The sequence below is a fragment of the Podarcis cretensis genome (assembly GCF_951804945.1).
Source record: "Podarcis cretensis genome assembly, chromosome: 6".
In the NCBI taxonomy this organism is placed as follows: domain Eukaryota; kingdom Metazoa; phylum Chordata; class Lepidosauria; order Squamata; family Lacertidae; genus Podarcis; species Podarcis cretensis.
This window is the reverse complement of record NC_137175.1, coordinates 6,367,697-6,383,698: the sequence shown is the minus strand read 5'-3', so window position 1 is coordinate 6,383,698 and position 16,002 is coordinate 6,367,697. Positions and strand designations below refer to the sequence as shown.

At 46.9% G+C, this 16,002-nt stretch overlaps 1 protein-coding gene across 1 annotated transcript in view; it reads right to left on the bottom strand.

The window, feature by feature from the left end:
* The window catches only part of LOC307217713 (tripartite motif-containing protein 54-like), a 42,385-nt gene that overhangs the window by 11,327 nt on the left and 15,056 nt on the right, over positions 1-16,002 (bottom strand). The window contains exons 3-6 of the mRNA XM_079979467.1: positions 12,870-13,035; positions 8,091-8,186; positions 5,509-5,742; positions 664-686 (exon numbers count right to left, since the gene is read on the bottom strand). Of these exons, the coding sequence (XP_079835593.1) occupies positions 664-686; positions 5,509-5,742; positions 8,091-8,186; positions 12,870-13,035 (519 nt within the window). The remainder of the gene's footprint in view (positions 1-663; positions 687-5,508; positions 5,743-8,090; positions 8,187-12,869; positions 13,036-16,002) is intronic.

Below are 16,002 nucleotides of genomic sequence, written 5' to 3'. Positions count from 1 at the left end.
TGGACAAATGATTTATAAAAATAGAGTTATGAAAGGGATGCAGAGGGGGAAATCACTACATTAAGATGCTGCACTGGTTGGAGGGAATGCTAAGCAGCACGTCGGGGCTGCCTTCGTCCTGGCGCGAGGAGTTCCATCGGCCCTTCCCCGCCCGAGAGGGGGGGGAGGGAGAGAGATTCTCGCCCACACTGTCCGCGAGCCCAGCATGAGGCGGTTAACGCAGCGTGGTGGCCGCTGAAGCGCCGCCCTTCTGCGTCCCTCCCCATCCCCTCCTCTTTCTCCTCCCTCAGGCCGCCTCCTCAGCTGCCTCTGCTGCCGCCTCCAGCTTCCCCTGGCAGTGCGGCAGAAGTCTCGCAAGAGAGGGGCTGCCTGCCCGCCCGCCACCACCCGTCTCCTCACGACGCGCCCCTGAGGGGGGAAAGGGAGAGACGGAGACGCGGCAGCTCGTGCACGCGCTCTCTCTCATGGCGGAGGACCCTGAGCCGCTGCTTCCCTCCCAAGCCGGGCGAGCATGAAACCTGGGAAATTTAAGGGACATCATCAATAAGGGACAGCAGCGGGACATGGCACTGGGATAAGGGAGTTTCCCACCAAATAAGGGACGGTTGGCAGCTATGAAGAGGGTAGATATGCCGAGGCAATAAGGCAAGGAATGATACTTACTTGTGGATGAGAACTTTGGCGTTCTGATGCAGGAGGAGAAACGACACAAATAGAAAGAATCGGGATTTGTTAAGAGCAGTTGACAAAGCAAGAGAAGAGACATCCCTCATTTCTACATCCGTGAGTCAACTCTGTGCGAGAAAACACTTGACTGCAATAGCTGATAATACCTGGCAAAATCTCAGAAGGTGGCCAGGGAACACATGAACGTATAGAGGTCCCTGGGTTCATCAAGATCAGCACACCAGTGGTTCTCAGACTTTTCCCCCGGGCCCCACCGAAATTCTTATTGATAAGAAATACATTGGAAAACAAAAAGGAACAACTTCTTGGTTTATATAACACAGAACACAACTACTTTATAAAATGATCATGGGACCACATTATAAAGGAGAAAAGGATGCAACTGCATATGAACGCTCATCCTTCTCAAAATATAAGTATAAATGAGCCTCCTACGTATGTAACTTAAGTACGTGTACACACTTAATGAGGGGCGTGCGCTTGCTTTTGCCACATAATCTCGTTTATATTAGGCCTAATTTGAGACAAACTTTCATCTCCTCATCAATACAAAGAAGCCTTTCTCTTTTTTTGATCTTACGTATTTGCCAGAGTTGAAAATCCCCATTGATAGTGATATGTCGTGGAGAACTGGAAGAGAATGCTCTTGGAAAGAGATGCACCAATACTGTTTCTGGTTTTATATCCAAACAAAATTGTTTTGATACTATACTACACTACAAGCAATCGTCTTTTCGTGAGGAGTTATGTTCTGGACCCCTGTGTGCATGCATGGGGTCCACATAAAGCATTCCATTCTGTTCTGCCCTTTCCATGACATTTGGGGGTCACTTCTGGGTTCAGTGTGCGTGCATGATTGCGCATTAATCAGACACGTCTTAATTGGCCGTTGCCTGTATACACCACACTGAAATGTTTCAATGTTTATTTCATTGTCCTTGAATCTTCCTGTTACACTCATCATCCTCTCCTGTACCCCACCCTTTGAGAACCCCTGGTTTGCACCGACCACCACCAGCAATCTGGGTTTGCAGCCAAAGAACTTTTCCCAGAGGCTCCAGGGACTGGACTAGGGCCGGATTTAGGTTTGATGAGGCCCTAAGCGACTGAAGGTAATAGGGCCCTTTATATGTCCAGCTGTCCTTTGTCAACAACAAATTGTCACTGTTTTTTGTGTTGAATATATGCTAAATGGTAATTTATGGACCTAATAGGTGTCTAAAGCCTTTTGCACATGTGGCCGTGCAACCAGTCCATGCAGAATGTAGGCACCCTATATATAGAAATGAGCAAACCAGGGATATTTTAGGGAGCAGGCTAGCAGGCGGGGCCCATTACTTACATCACAGGAGCCTACACAACACAAAATACTGTCGCTGTATGTAGGTTTTATTTTATTTGTTTTTTATCTTATACAGTGCTACCTTGGTTTAAGAATAGCTTGGTTTATGAACAACTTGGATTAAGAATGCTGCAAACCTGGAAGTAGGTGTTTTGGTTTGCAAACTTTGCCTTGTAGGGTGCCTACATGTTCCACTTCCTGTTGAGTCTGTTCCATTTGTAAATCGAGTCTCCACTGCTATGGGAAAGCACACCTTGGTTTAAGAATGCTTTGGTTTAAGAACAGACTTCCGGAACGGATTAAGTTCGTAAACCAAGGTACCACTGTATTTTGGAAATGTACATCCAGGTTTTTTTTCCCCTTTAATTTTTTTTGGGTGCCCTAAAAACACATCATTTTACTTCAACACGCTTGTGGAAACAGCTCAGAGGCCATGAAAAGAAGGAAGGTTAACAACAGGAAGATTTAAAGGAACTATTGGAACATAGCAGCAGAGATATGAGATGATCAGAGCCCCAACCAAACTTGAAGCATGGGAAGTCCCAACAAAAAAATTATAATTTGGCAGAATATTTGGATTATTTGATATGTATATGTATAATTTGGAATATTTAATGTGACTTGATTGGATTGTTAAAATGGAAAACTTAATAAAAATGATTTTTTTAAAAAAAAAATTGGGGCCCCCAAGAGAGTGGGGCCCTAAGCTATAGCTTGTTTAGCTTATATATAAATCTGGAACTGGTCTGGACTCCTGTAACTACCTGCAGAGAAAGCAGGGGCTGTCACAGAGCCAGGGTCCCATCCTTACCTTCGTAGCTATAGGTTCATATTGTTGCCTCACGCCCAAGTCATACCATTGCTCCATTTAGCTCTGTATTGTCTACATCAGGCAGAGGGGAGACCTGTGAGGCTGTCTCCCTTACCCTCACAACAAACCCTCTCCAGCTTAGGGAGACTTGCTGTCAGGGACTCAGCGGGAGCGCAGGGAGGAGAGGAGATGGAGAGCGAGGGGGAGCAATCCGAGGGCAGCGTAGGAGAATATGACAGCAGCCCGAGAGATTCCATGAGCCTCTCCAGCGAATCGGAAGATTCACAGAAGGGGGCGCCGATGGGCAGGGCAAGGGGCGACCCAAGGGGGACACCCCAGAAGCAAGGGGCCAGCGGGGACTCCCAGAGCAGCAGTTGGAAATCAGGACCAGCTTCCCCCCCAGAGCGTAGTGGGGGGGAGGAGTCCCAGGTGTCAGAGCCCACATATGCACCACCAGCGAGAGAAGATGAGTCAGGGTTGACCACGCCTCCATCAGAGAGCGAGTTAACGGTCAAGAGGAAAGTTGCAGGCTGGGCGCGCACACCAAGTTCAAATGTACAGGCGAGCGGCACAGAAGGTAGCCCGGATAGGGAACCAGGTCCTAAAGCCCGCCGGAAGGAGGGGCAAGAATCGTCAGGGTCAGCGTCAGAGGAGTCCAGAAAGGATGAAACCCTAGCGGGCAGGAGGGCCCAGAGGAGAAAGGAACTTAGGAAGAGGTGGAGCAAGGCGAGAGTCTTAAACTGGTGTGGAAGGGGAGGAGACTCAGACGGGACTTCGCCGGTCTAAGGTCGAGACGTAGAGCTGCACGCTGCGGCTTTAAAATGGAAACTGAACCTCAATAAAGACTTTTGTACATAACTACAGCCTAGCGTTGGTCCTCTGTGAGCTGGGACCTGGAGGCAGCTCTGACACTTGCTTTTCCCTTTGCAAAGGAAAACTAGGCTATCTATATTAATTGCTGCTGCTTTAGAAGCTGGTTGTGATTCCAAATCTAAGAAATGTTCTCAGATTCTTCCCCACACCCACACGCAACATCTTGTGAGTCACCCTGAGCTCCCTTTGGGAGGAAGGAGGGCAGGCTATGAAATCGGTGAAAGAAATCAATCCATTGAAATAATCTCTGAGCCATTGGCTGTGCTGGCTGGCATTGAAAGGAGCTGGGAGTTGAAGAGCATTTGGACAGAGGGTGTGTTCTACCACTGCACTGTGGTTTTTCCCTAAGGTCTGAGCAAGATTTTAACTCGTCACCTAAGGACAGCTTCATTCCTCTCCATAGCTGATTGCGCCTTCCTACGAGGAGGGAACCCCAACAAATCATGCAAAACTTAGTTTGTGTAATGTGTACAGGTCCCCCAATTCCGCTTCCTTGGGCTACTTAAATACAATGTTAGGGAAAGGTAAAGGGACCCCTGACCATAAGGTCCAGTCGTGGCCGACTCTGGGGTTGCGGCGCTCATCTCACTTTATTGGCCGAGGGAGCCGGTGTACAGCTTCCGGGTCATGTGTCCAGCATGACTAAGCCGCTTCTGGCGAACCAGAGCAGCGCACAGAAACGCCGTTTACATTCCCGCCAGAGTGGTACCTATTTATCTACTTGCACTTTGACGTGCTTTCAAATTGCTAGGTTGGCAGCAGCAGGGACTGAGCAATGGGAGCTCACCCCATCGCGGGGATTCGAACCACCGACCTTCTGATCGGCAAGTCCTAGGCTCTGTGGTTTAACCCACAGCACCACCCGCATCCCAAATATAATGTTGGGGTTTCTTTAATTCAGGTTCATTGCACTTGCAGAAGGAAAACTGCTCCGGCAGCCAAATCTAGGGCAATACTGACGAGCTGTTCCCATCGCCTTGAGTTACACAGGTCCATCTCAGAACTTATTAGAATCTTAATACCAGAATGGATCCAAAAGTCCAGATACACCCGGCAACATGGCAATGCCATCCACATTAACAAAACGTCTCCTGAATGTCCCCTCTCTCATGCACTGGAGAGATGCTGCCAAGGAGTGTAGACAATACTGAACTGGATGGACCAATAGTCTGGCTCGATATAAGGCAGTTTCCTATGCTAGGACATGTTTGAATGCTTGCCTACCAAAAGAGAGAGAAATTCTTCCTGCACATAGAAAACCATTTTTTCAGGGAGATGGTTGCCTTACATCATGGGTAGGCAAACTAAGGCCCAGGGGCCGGATCCGGCCCAATCACCTTCTAAATTCGGCCCGCGGACAGTCTGGGAATCAGCGTGTTTTTACATGAGTAGAATGTGTCCTTGTATTTAAAATGCATCTCTGGTTTATTTGTGGGGCCTGCCTGGTGTTTTTACATGAGTGGAATGTGTGCTTTTATTTAAAATGCATCTCTGGGTTATTTGTGGGGCATATGAATTCGTTCATTTATTTTATTTTATTTTTCAAAATATAGTCTGGCCCCCCACAAAGTCTGAGGGACAATGGACCGGCCCCCTGCTGAAAAAGTTTGCTGGAAAAGTGCAATATACAATGAGACACTAGATGGCAATGGTGAGCCTTATGGAAAATTCAATGTATTTTTTAAAAAACACACATTTTCATAACTTTTTTTAATATGTGTGTAGATTCCACCTGAGTCTACTGCCTTGTTTGTTGGGTGGAGTGTGGAAGCAGAGCGGTTTCCGGTTACTTAACCTGCACAAATACAGCCATCTGCGGCTCCTCCATGGACTGCAAGGCTGTGTCCACCAGTTTGGAAGAAGACTCAATATGGTCGCCACATGTTTTGCAGATGGATTTCAGGTGCTGGATCTTTTCCTCCTGCTCGTAGGTGATCCTCTGCAACATGATCTTCCGCCTCTCTTCCAAAATGGCGCACATGCGGTCAAACTTCTCGCACAGGGCCTGCTTCTGGGCTTTGCAGTTGTGCTGCTCAAAAAAGGGAGGTAGAAAGCTAAAACTGAAATTGGACTCTCGGTACTAAGACGGTCCATGTCAGACTTAACAAAAGGTGGTTTGTCGTTCTGAGAACTGGTTCACGTCTTCTGCACTTCCTCCCGCTTCTTCCTAAGGGCTTGAGATCCAAACCTCCTGCTCTCAGTTTTGAACCAACCACAGTTTCTGAGGATGTTATGGAAACTCTAGAGCAAGCATGTTCAAAGTTTGGACACCCCTGCTCTAGAGGACGTCCAGACTCAAGGAATGGTAATTTGTTCTAACGCCAGTTTGTTGGAACATAAAGGTAAAGGGTAAAGGGACCCCTGACCATTAGGTCCAGTCGTGGCTGACTCTGGGGTTCATCTAGGGTTTATCTGGGGTTCATCTGGGGCTCATCTCGCTTTACTGGCGGAGGGAGCCGGCGTACAGCTTCCAGGTCATGTGGCCAGCATGACTAAGCCGCTTCTGGCGAACCAGAGCAGCACACGGAAATGCCATTTACCTTCCCGCTGGAGGGGTACCTATTTATCTACTTGCACTTTGACGTGCTTTCAAACTGCTAGGTTAGCAGGAGCAGGGACTGAGCAACGGGAGCTCACCCTATTGCGGGGATTCGAACCGCCGACCTTCTGATCGGCAAGTCCTAGGCTCTGTGGTTTAACCCACAGCACCACCTATGTCCCTTTGTTGGAACATACATATAGGGAAAACATGGCTAGTTCAAAACTGAAACTTGTTTAGTTTATGCCCCTCAAGGAGGAGGAGGAGCAGGAGGAGAACCCTCATTCTCCTAACTGCAAGCCACAGTCTGTTGTTATGTCTGAACCTGAGGGCACAAAAAGGAATATCGATCAAAATTATCAGCCTCACTCAGGAACCACTGGAAATCTTGACTGTACAAACAGCAGGGAACTGACTGTTTTACTTCTGATGACTAAAAAACTGGGCTATATATATTCATATCCAGCTCATTCAATCCATCACCAAAAGGAATTCTCCATGTGCAATGGAACTTCACCCCTTTCTCCTCTCCCTATGCACACCCCATGCCCTCACCAAGTCTGCTCCAATATATAGATATACAAAAAGGTAAAGGTAAACAACAATTAAGTCCATTCAAAGGTGACTTTGGGATGCAGCGCTAATCTTGCTTTCAGGCCAAGGGAGCCAGAGTTTGTCTGGGTCATGTGGCCAGCAGGACTAAACCGCTGCTGGTGCAACGAGACACCGTGATGAAAATCAGAGCGCATGGAAACGCCATTTACCTTCCCACCGCAGTGGTAACTATTTATCTACTTGCACTTTGACGTGCTTTAGAACTGCCAGGTTGGCAGGAGCAGGGACAGAGCAATTGGAGTTCACCCCGTCGCAGGGATTCAAACCGCCGACCTTCTGATCGGCAAGCCCAAGAGGCTCAGTGGTTTAGACCACAGCACCACCCACTTCCTACCTTGAGATATATACACATGTCATACACAGTATACATACAGTCATACACAGGAAAAATTTGCTTATGAATTGGATAAAGGCTGAGGTCAACCTATCTAATAAATGTTTATACTGTTAATTTGGCTCCACAGCTTCTCTATGGCAAAAAACTATAATGAGGGCAACATTTCTTACCTTTATCACATTTGAGCAAATTAACAATATTTATTCATCTCTTCTCCAAAACTGACTTTAAAAAAAACAAACTCCCTGCAGAAATAGGTGAGATACTTTTAACACGATGACAGATTTCCTCCAGGAAAGAAACTTGTTGTTCTTTGCTTTTTTTCATACATAAAAATCCATTAGCACCAGCAATTGTTGTTGTTTTTTTTTAAAGTATATGAATCTCACCCACCTTCTCCCCCGAATCTATTCTGCTTAATTTCCTTGGTTTTTGACAGAAAGGCATTTACCTACAGTCAGTTGAGAAGGTGATATGAGGGAGGGGAAATTGCAAACCTAACTCCCCCTCCCCACAGTATTTAATGACATAGATCTTAACGCAATGCAACCATCTTAGCAAAAGTTCTTAAATGGTGAGTCCTTATCTGAACACCCAGTTAGTGCACTTCCATCAGACAAATCCTCTGGCTTAGTTGTCAGGGAAACTTTTTACCAAAGTCTTAGAGCAAATTAACAAAACAAAACAAAATTGTTCATCTCCACTGAAATAGACTTTTTTTAAAAAAAACCAAGCCACCCCTGATCTCAACAATCATTCTGATGTGGAAAGCACTGTGACATAGACACCAAAGGAAATGTCACTGGTCCTTTGAACACTGTGACCTGACACAGATAAGTGGAGAGATTGCAAAAATAAAAAAGAACGAAATGTTGAGGAGTCCTACCTCAACGTTCCTGCAGGAGCCTTGCAAATCCCCAACGTAGGCTTGGATCTTGTCGTTCGCAGCCACAAGGGCACCAATCCCACCAGTCAGCTCTGCCTGGAAGGGAGAGGAGCCACATTAGATTATTTGCCAATGACACTGCTCAGCAGGGCTGCCTTACCCATAGGCACTAGGGGTGCAGCGCACCCGGGCACCGGGCTCTCAGGGCACCAGGGCGAGAGACCGGGGCCCAAGAGTTGAGTCCAGGGAAGAGCACGCACATCAGTCGGAGCGCCGTGGTGGGCTCTTCTGCTGCAGGCGGCTCTGCACCGTGAGTTCAGGGGCAACCGAGCCAGCAAGACACTGAGGCGGCCAGCCGGTTCTGCCCTCCTGCGTGCTTGGGACTGGGCAACCAGGGGGAGGACACCCGGCAGATCTTTGCACCCCAGCGCCGCATATGTTTAAGACAGCCCTGCTGCTCAGTCTGCTCCCCTTATGCTCCCAGAAGCAGGCAGTGTTTCAGACGGCCACATCCAACCCAAATGAGTCCATTTCAAAGTGAGATACAGAAGGGATCCTCCCATTGAGCACAGAATTACTCCCCACGCCTTGCACCCAACTTCAGGCCACCCAAAACACAAAATGCTGCACAGCCAGCAACATGCAATGGAGAAGGAAATGGCTTCAAGGAGACGCTCTTTGTTCATGCAGACCCCAAAGGCAATTGGTTATTGACTGACCACACCATCCAATGACCAACTTTCTCAGGGTGGTTTGCGATGTCACCTGTGCTGTAGGATCTAGCAGGTCCCACTTGGTGGGGAAGGTCTTGGTGCATCAGAAGAGCCCTGCACCTGGATCAGACCAATGGTCCACCCCGTCCAACATCCTGTTCTCAACTTGCCCAACCAGATGTCAGGAGTTCATCCTACACTCGAGTAGGACCCTGGCAGAGACACATGCCCAACTGGCATGTTCTCTCGCTCCTGGTCGATCGTTCGGGAGCTTCATAAGCTTTCTTCAGCCCGAACATCACAGCAACCGATGCCAACCGACACCGGCACACTTAGAGATCCGCAGAGTTTGCACAGTTGCGTAACAGTACTCAGCAACTCAGCATTTTGGCTAATCTACTTTATTTACATATAAACACACATGGAGCACTGCAACATGGCTCCCTCTCTCTCTAGCATCAGACAGCAAAGAGAGAAAAAGAACAAAGGACAATAGTCCCACTTCATGAAACACAGTAATGCAAACATCCTGTCTCCATCACTTCCCACTCTGTGGAGTCAAAACACATAACGTCATGTGATAGACAACAATCCCATGACTGACCGGCAGAATCCGAGACCAGGGAAAAAAGTTGGCGGAAGAGGACTGGAGGAAATTTAAAGACTACTTGCAGAAATATTGTAAAATTAATGAATGTTAGAATGATGTTGGACAGAAATTACCAGCTGTAATGCAAAGGTTGAACAATAAGTTAAAATAAGTTACAATAAGTTACAGTAAGGATTTGCTGAGTTAAGAATGTGAATTGGAATACAAAAGGGGGAGGTGAGAGGAGGTCTGGGAAACGAGGTAATGGAAATAAGTAATGGGAATTATATTTGTTTTTTTGTTTTTTTAATTGTGTATTTCTGTATTTTTGTTATTTCTTGTGTATTTTTTTGTTTTTTTGTTGGCTTTTTGTATTAAATTGAAAATTCTAATAAATATTTATATATATATAAAAAAAAAACAGTCCCATGACTGCAATCATGGAGCAGGAATTCTAACACCAGATGCCCCATGGGCAAGGCCACAAGCAGGATCTGAGTGTAGCATCCCTCTCCCCACCTCCAATTCCTCTGGAGTGGGCATTCCAAGACATCTTGCCTCCAACAGGGGAGGGCAAGCACAGCCTTCATGGCTAGTAGCCAGATGCTATTCCTCCAGGGTTTGCCAGCGAAGGACTCCAAAACGTAGAGCACATTGTGAAACAGAAAGAAAGCTATGCAATGTACCTGTCGGAACATTTAGCGCTTTCCCACTTAACTGCAGCTCTCAGATAAATAAGAGTCATGATGGCCAACCAATGTCCCCACTGTGGAAGGACGTGTGGATCCAGAATTGGCCTCCACAGTCACTTACGGACTCATTGTTAAAACCATGTTTATGGAAGACAATCTTACTCGGCTATGAATGATCGCCAAAGAAGTATATTATGGAACAGTCACACACACACCGGTGCAAATACACCAAGCATCTTTGGCAACATGCTTTCAATGGCAGTTAAAAACACTTTTTCTCGCACAAGCATTTACTAGATCTTAAATCCTCTTTTGGCTCAGCGATTCCCTGTCTGTTGCTTTATTGATTTTTAAATGGAATTTTAATGCACTCAATCTTATGTCTGGATGCCACCTTGCTACGTAAATTACAGAGGTGGCTTTAAAATATGGTGGTAGTGGTATAGGCGACAAGTCTATCCTCACACAGATGGCTGTTTTACCACAGGCATGGTTGTGATGTGTGACAAAATGTTCCTTACCATTTGGGCTGGATAATACAGATGGCCAGACTACCACAGGGTAAGATTCACCCTGGGGTGGCCCAAGACTTTCTACTGCCTGAGGCAATGGACAAGATGGCTCCGTTGGTTAGAGCATGATGCTGATAACGCCTGCATGGGATAGCTGGATATTTCTGCATTGCAGAGGGTTGGACTAGATGACCCTCAGGGACCCTTCCAACTCTACAGTTCTAGGATTCTATGACCTGTAGTTCTCCAGTTCCCCCCTCCTCCATGGGTATATTTTCCTCTGCAGGAATTTGTCCAAAAGCAACGTTGTGGAAGGAAGAGGATTGTGTGTTTGTTGTTGTTGTGTGTGTTTGTGTGTGTGTGTGTGTCCTAATCTATTCCTTGTAGCCAAAATTAATCATTCCAACCATTCCCAGGAGCTTCACGGCTGCAGGTGTGCATTAAAGGTTTTCCAAGCTGGGTTTTTAAAAGAAATTAATTTTGAAAAGATTTCAGCTTGCTACACAAAAGTCTGTTAGTTTGTTCCCTTCAAAGAACTGAGGGGCAAAACAAACATTATACATACAATGGTACCTCGGGTTAAGTACTTAATTCGTTCCGGAGGTCCGTTCTTAACCTGAAACTGTTCTTAACCTGAAGCACCACTTTAGCTGATGGGGCCTCCTGCTGCTGTCGCGCTGCCGGAGTACAATTTCTGTTCTCATCCTGAAGCAAAGTTCTTAACCCGAGGTACTATTTCTGGGTTAGCGGAGCTGTAACCTGAAGCGTATGTAACCCGAAGTACCACTGTACATACATACATACATACATACATACATACATACATAAAAAAGGTAAAAGTAAAGGACCCCTGACAGTTAAGTCCAGTCGCAGACCACTCTGGGGTTGCGGCGCTCATCTCACTTTACTGGCCGAGGGAGCTGGCATTTGTCCACAGACAGTTTTTCCGTGTCATGTGGCCAACATGACTGAGCCGCTTCTGGCAAAACCAGAGAAGCGCCGTTTACCTTCCCGCCAGAGCGGTACCTATTTATCTACTTGCACTTTGACGTGCTTTCGAACTGCTAGGTTGGCAGGAGCAGGGACCAAGCAATGGGAGCTCACCCCGTCGCGGGGATTTGAACCACCGACCTTCTGATCAGCAAGCCCAAGAGGTTCAGTGGTTTAGACCACAGCGCCACCCGCATCACATACATACATACATACATACATACATACATACATACATAATCCATCAATTTGTTTTTCCTCAAATAAAACATTGCTCCTTCTCACTGTTCTGAAACTACGTAGGAAGAAGAGAAAGCACTTTAAAACAGCCCTCTCCTCCTGAATGGAGGAGGAAATGGAGAGGAAGGAAGGCACTCTAATGAGCTGAAAGAATGGGACAGTTTGGGGAGGTGTTGGGGGTTTGATAAAATGAGGCATGTGTGCCGCCGGCCCCAGGCTACAGGATGCCACACCTGTGCCCTAGTAGCAGGGCCAGATTTAGGTTGGATGAGGCCCTAAGCTACTGAAGGTAATGGGGCCCTTTATATGTCCAGCTGTCCTTTGTCCAAAACAAATTGTCACTATTTTTGTGTGTTGAATATATGCTATATGGTAATTTATGGACCAAATAGGTATCTAAAGCCATTTGCACATAACAAAATGTGTATTTTATCAAAGTAATTGTTGAACTGAAATACAATTAAGAAGAAGTATATTAATAGTGAAATAATTATTAAGCTCTAACTTAAAGTGATTTTTCATGTATAACAAACTAAATAATGCAAACAGATTGGCATTTGGCAATGACAAAAGTTCCTTTGGAAACACAATTTACAAAGATTCATAATCTAGTGTCTAGAAACTTGCTATAACATGAAATCATAATAGGTGTAAATATAGGGTGCAAGCCACTAATAATTATAAATAGCAGAATGTACACACCCTATATATAGAAATGAGCAAACCAGGGATATTTTAGTGAGCAGGCTAGCAAGTGGGGCCCATTACAAAACACTGTTGCTGCATGTAGGTTTTATTTTATTTGCTTTTTATCTTATATTTTGGAAATGCACATCCAGGTTTTCTCCCTTTAAATTTTTGGGCGGGTTCACCAAGAGAGTGGTGGCCTGCCCTAAGCTATAGCTTGTTCAGCTTATAGGTAAACCCAGCACCGCCTAGCAGCCTCTCCAGCTAAAGGACAGGTCCTCCTGCCAACGACACGGAACAGAAATGGAAACAGTGGAGGCACCCTGGGAAATCTGAGCCATCAGTGAGAAGCCAACCTTTTGTTGCATGTAGATGTCAGAGAGAGGCGCCACTTCACATTCCTTGTGCTCCCCGAAGACCTTGCAGAGGGAGCAGGTGGGGACCCCACAGGTCACGCAATAGATGTTGATCCTTTCTTCTTCATGCTCTTCGCAAATCGGGTGTTCGGTTTTTAAAGGGGGTCTTGGGGGGGAACAAGAGAGGGAAATGAGCTTATAAGGTAAGGAGAGACAGAGACAAGGGACATAAGCCAAGGAAAATAGCCACCAGCCAGGAGAGACAATACAGAGTTGCACACTAAACATTTAAGTACGCTCACAAGCAAGGAATCCCGGGAACTGTAGTTTGCTAAGGGCGCTGGGATTTGTAGCTTTGTGAGCAGGAAACCTCAGTTGTCATGATTCTTTTTTTGGGGGGGGTGCTTTCAATTGAGGTTGAATCCTGACAAGACAGAAGTACTGTTTTGGGGGGACAGGGGGTGGGCTGGTGTGGAGGACTCCCTGGTCCTCAATAGGGTAACTGTGCCCCTGAAGGACCAGGTGCGCAGCCTGGGAGTCATTTTGGACTCACAGATGTCCATGGAGGTGCGGGTTAATTCTGTATCCAGGGCAGCTGTCTACCAGCTCCATCTGGTACACAGGGTGAGACCCTACCTGCCTGCGGACTGTCCCGCCAGAGTGGTGCATGCTCTAGTTATCTCCTGCTTGGACTACTGCAGTGCACTCTACGTGGGGCTACCTTTGAAGGTGACTTGGAAACTGCAATTAATCCAAAATGCAGCAGCTAGACTGGTGACTGGGAGTGGCCACCGAGACCATATAACACCGGTCCTGAAAGATCTTCATTGGCTCCCAGTACGTTTCCGAGCACAATTCAAAGTGTTGGTGCTGACCTTTAAAGCCCTAAACAGCCTTGGTCCTGTATACCTGAAGGAGCGTCTCCACCCCCATCGTTCTGCCCGGACACTGAGGTCCAGCGCGGAGGGCCTTCTGGCGGTTCCCTCACTGCGAGAAGCCAAGTTACAGGGAACCAGGCAGAGGGCTTCTTGGTGGTGGCGCCTGCCCTGTGGAATGCCCTCAGATGTCAAGGCAATAAACAACTATTTTACTTTTAAAAGACAACTGAAGGCGGCCCTGTTTAGGGAAGTTTTTAATGTCTGATGCTGTATTTTTTTAATATTCAGTTGGAAGCAGCCCAGAGTGGCTGGGGAAACCCAGCCAGATGGGCGGGGTAAAAATTAATAATAATAATAATAATAATAATAATAATAATAATACTACATATTGTGGCTACAGTGAAAGACAGACCTGGCCGCTTCAGCTAGTTAGCATTTATAAAGGCAAACCGTTTTTAGAGTCTTGGGAGCTGTAGTTATAGTGGGAAAAGCTAAGCCCCTGGGGAAAGGGCTTAAGCCAGGGTAGTCAACACGGTGCCCACCTGATATTGGACTCCAACACCCATCCTCCTGGGCAAGACACCTGGGGATGATGGGAGCTGGAGTCCAAGCACACCTGGAAGTCACCCCACTGGCTATTCCTGGCTATCACCATTTTGCTTCCATCACAACCTGTTCTTTCCATTTCAGTTTAGGTGGGGGTGGGGCACAATTTATGCCCCCTGTTAGAATTCCTGCTCCATGACTGCAGTAATGGGGTTGTTGTCTATCACATGACAGTGTATGCTTTGACCCCACAGAGTGGGAAGTGACGGAAACAGGATGTTTGCGTTCCATGAGGTGGGACTATTGTCCTTTGTTCTTTTTCTCTTTGCTGCCTGATGCTAGAGAGGGAGCCATGTCGCAGTGCTCCGTGTGTGTTTATATGTAAATAAAGTAAGGTAAAGGTAAAGGGACCCCTGACCATTAGGTCCAGTCATGACCGACTCTAGGGTTGTGGCGCTCATCTTACTTAACTGGCCGAGGGAGCCGGGGTACAGCTTCTGGGTCATGTTGCCAGCATGACTAAGCCGCTTCTGGTGAACCAGAGCAGTGCACGGAAACGCCGTTTACCTTCCTGCCAGAGTGGTACCTATTTATCTACTTGCACTTTCAAACTGCTAGGTTGGCAGGAACAGGGACTGAGCAACGGGAGCTCACCCCATTGCGGGGATTCGAACCACCGACCTTCTGATCAACAAGTCCTAGGCTCTGTGGTTTAACCCAAAGCACCACCCACGTCCCAGTAAATAAAGTAGATTAGCCAAAATGCTGAGTTGCTGAGGTGTGTCAGACTCTGCAGATCCCTAAGTGTCGGTTGGCATCGGTCGCTGTGATGTTCGGGCTGAAGAAAGCTTATGAAGTTCCCGAACGATCGACCAGGAGGGAGGGAACATGCCAGTCGGGCTTGTGTCTCTGTCAGGGTCCTATTCAAGTGTAAGTTGAACTCTTTCCATTTCAGTTTGTTTGGGGGTGGGGCTCAATTTATGTCCCCTTCAACACCCTCAGTCTCCTTTCTGGCTGGCAGGAGATCCAGAACCAGCAAAAACGAAGGGATCTCTTATTCATACGGCAGGAAACTGACTGCTCTCAACTGTGGTGGCTTTAAGGGGAATTTAAAGGCCCCCTTTGTGGCTACTAGTCTCACCACATCTATATGCTCTCTGTCCATGGTCAGAGGCAGTGTGCCTCTGAATTACCAGTCGCTGGGCCAGCAGCAAAAGTGGGGCCCATTGCCCTCCTATCTTGCTTGTGGGTTCCCCACAGGGCTGTCTGGTCAGCCACTGTGAGCAACAAACAATGCTCCATCTGATAGGCCTTTGGTCTCATCCTGCTACAAGGCTGCCCTTGGTCACCTGGGCGTCCTTTTACTTCCCTCCTATAGCAAAATTCACCAGCTACATGAAGGGAGGGGGAGAGGGCTCTGAAATGTTGATTAAAGTCTCTTTTTCTGTGGCATACAGAGACCTCTAGTGGCCAGCTGAAACATTTCAGGACCCTGGTATTTCTTAAAAAAAGTCTTGACAGGGCCTGCAAGACAGAGCTGTTCCACCTGGCATTTGGTCAGGGCGCAGCCTGACCCCCTCCTCTGGCAATCTTTACAAAGCTTTAGTTTATGGTTGCCATCAATTTTGATTTTAATTCATTTTTATAATGTTTTATAATGTCATACTGTTTTAGTGTTGTTAGCCGCCCTGAGCCCGGCTTCGGCTGGG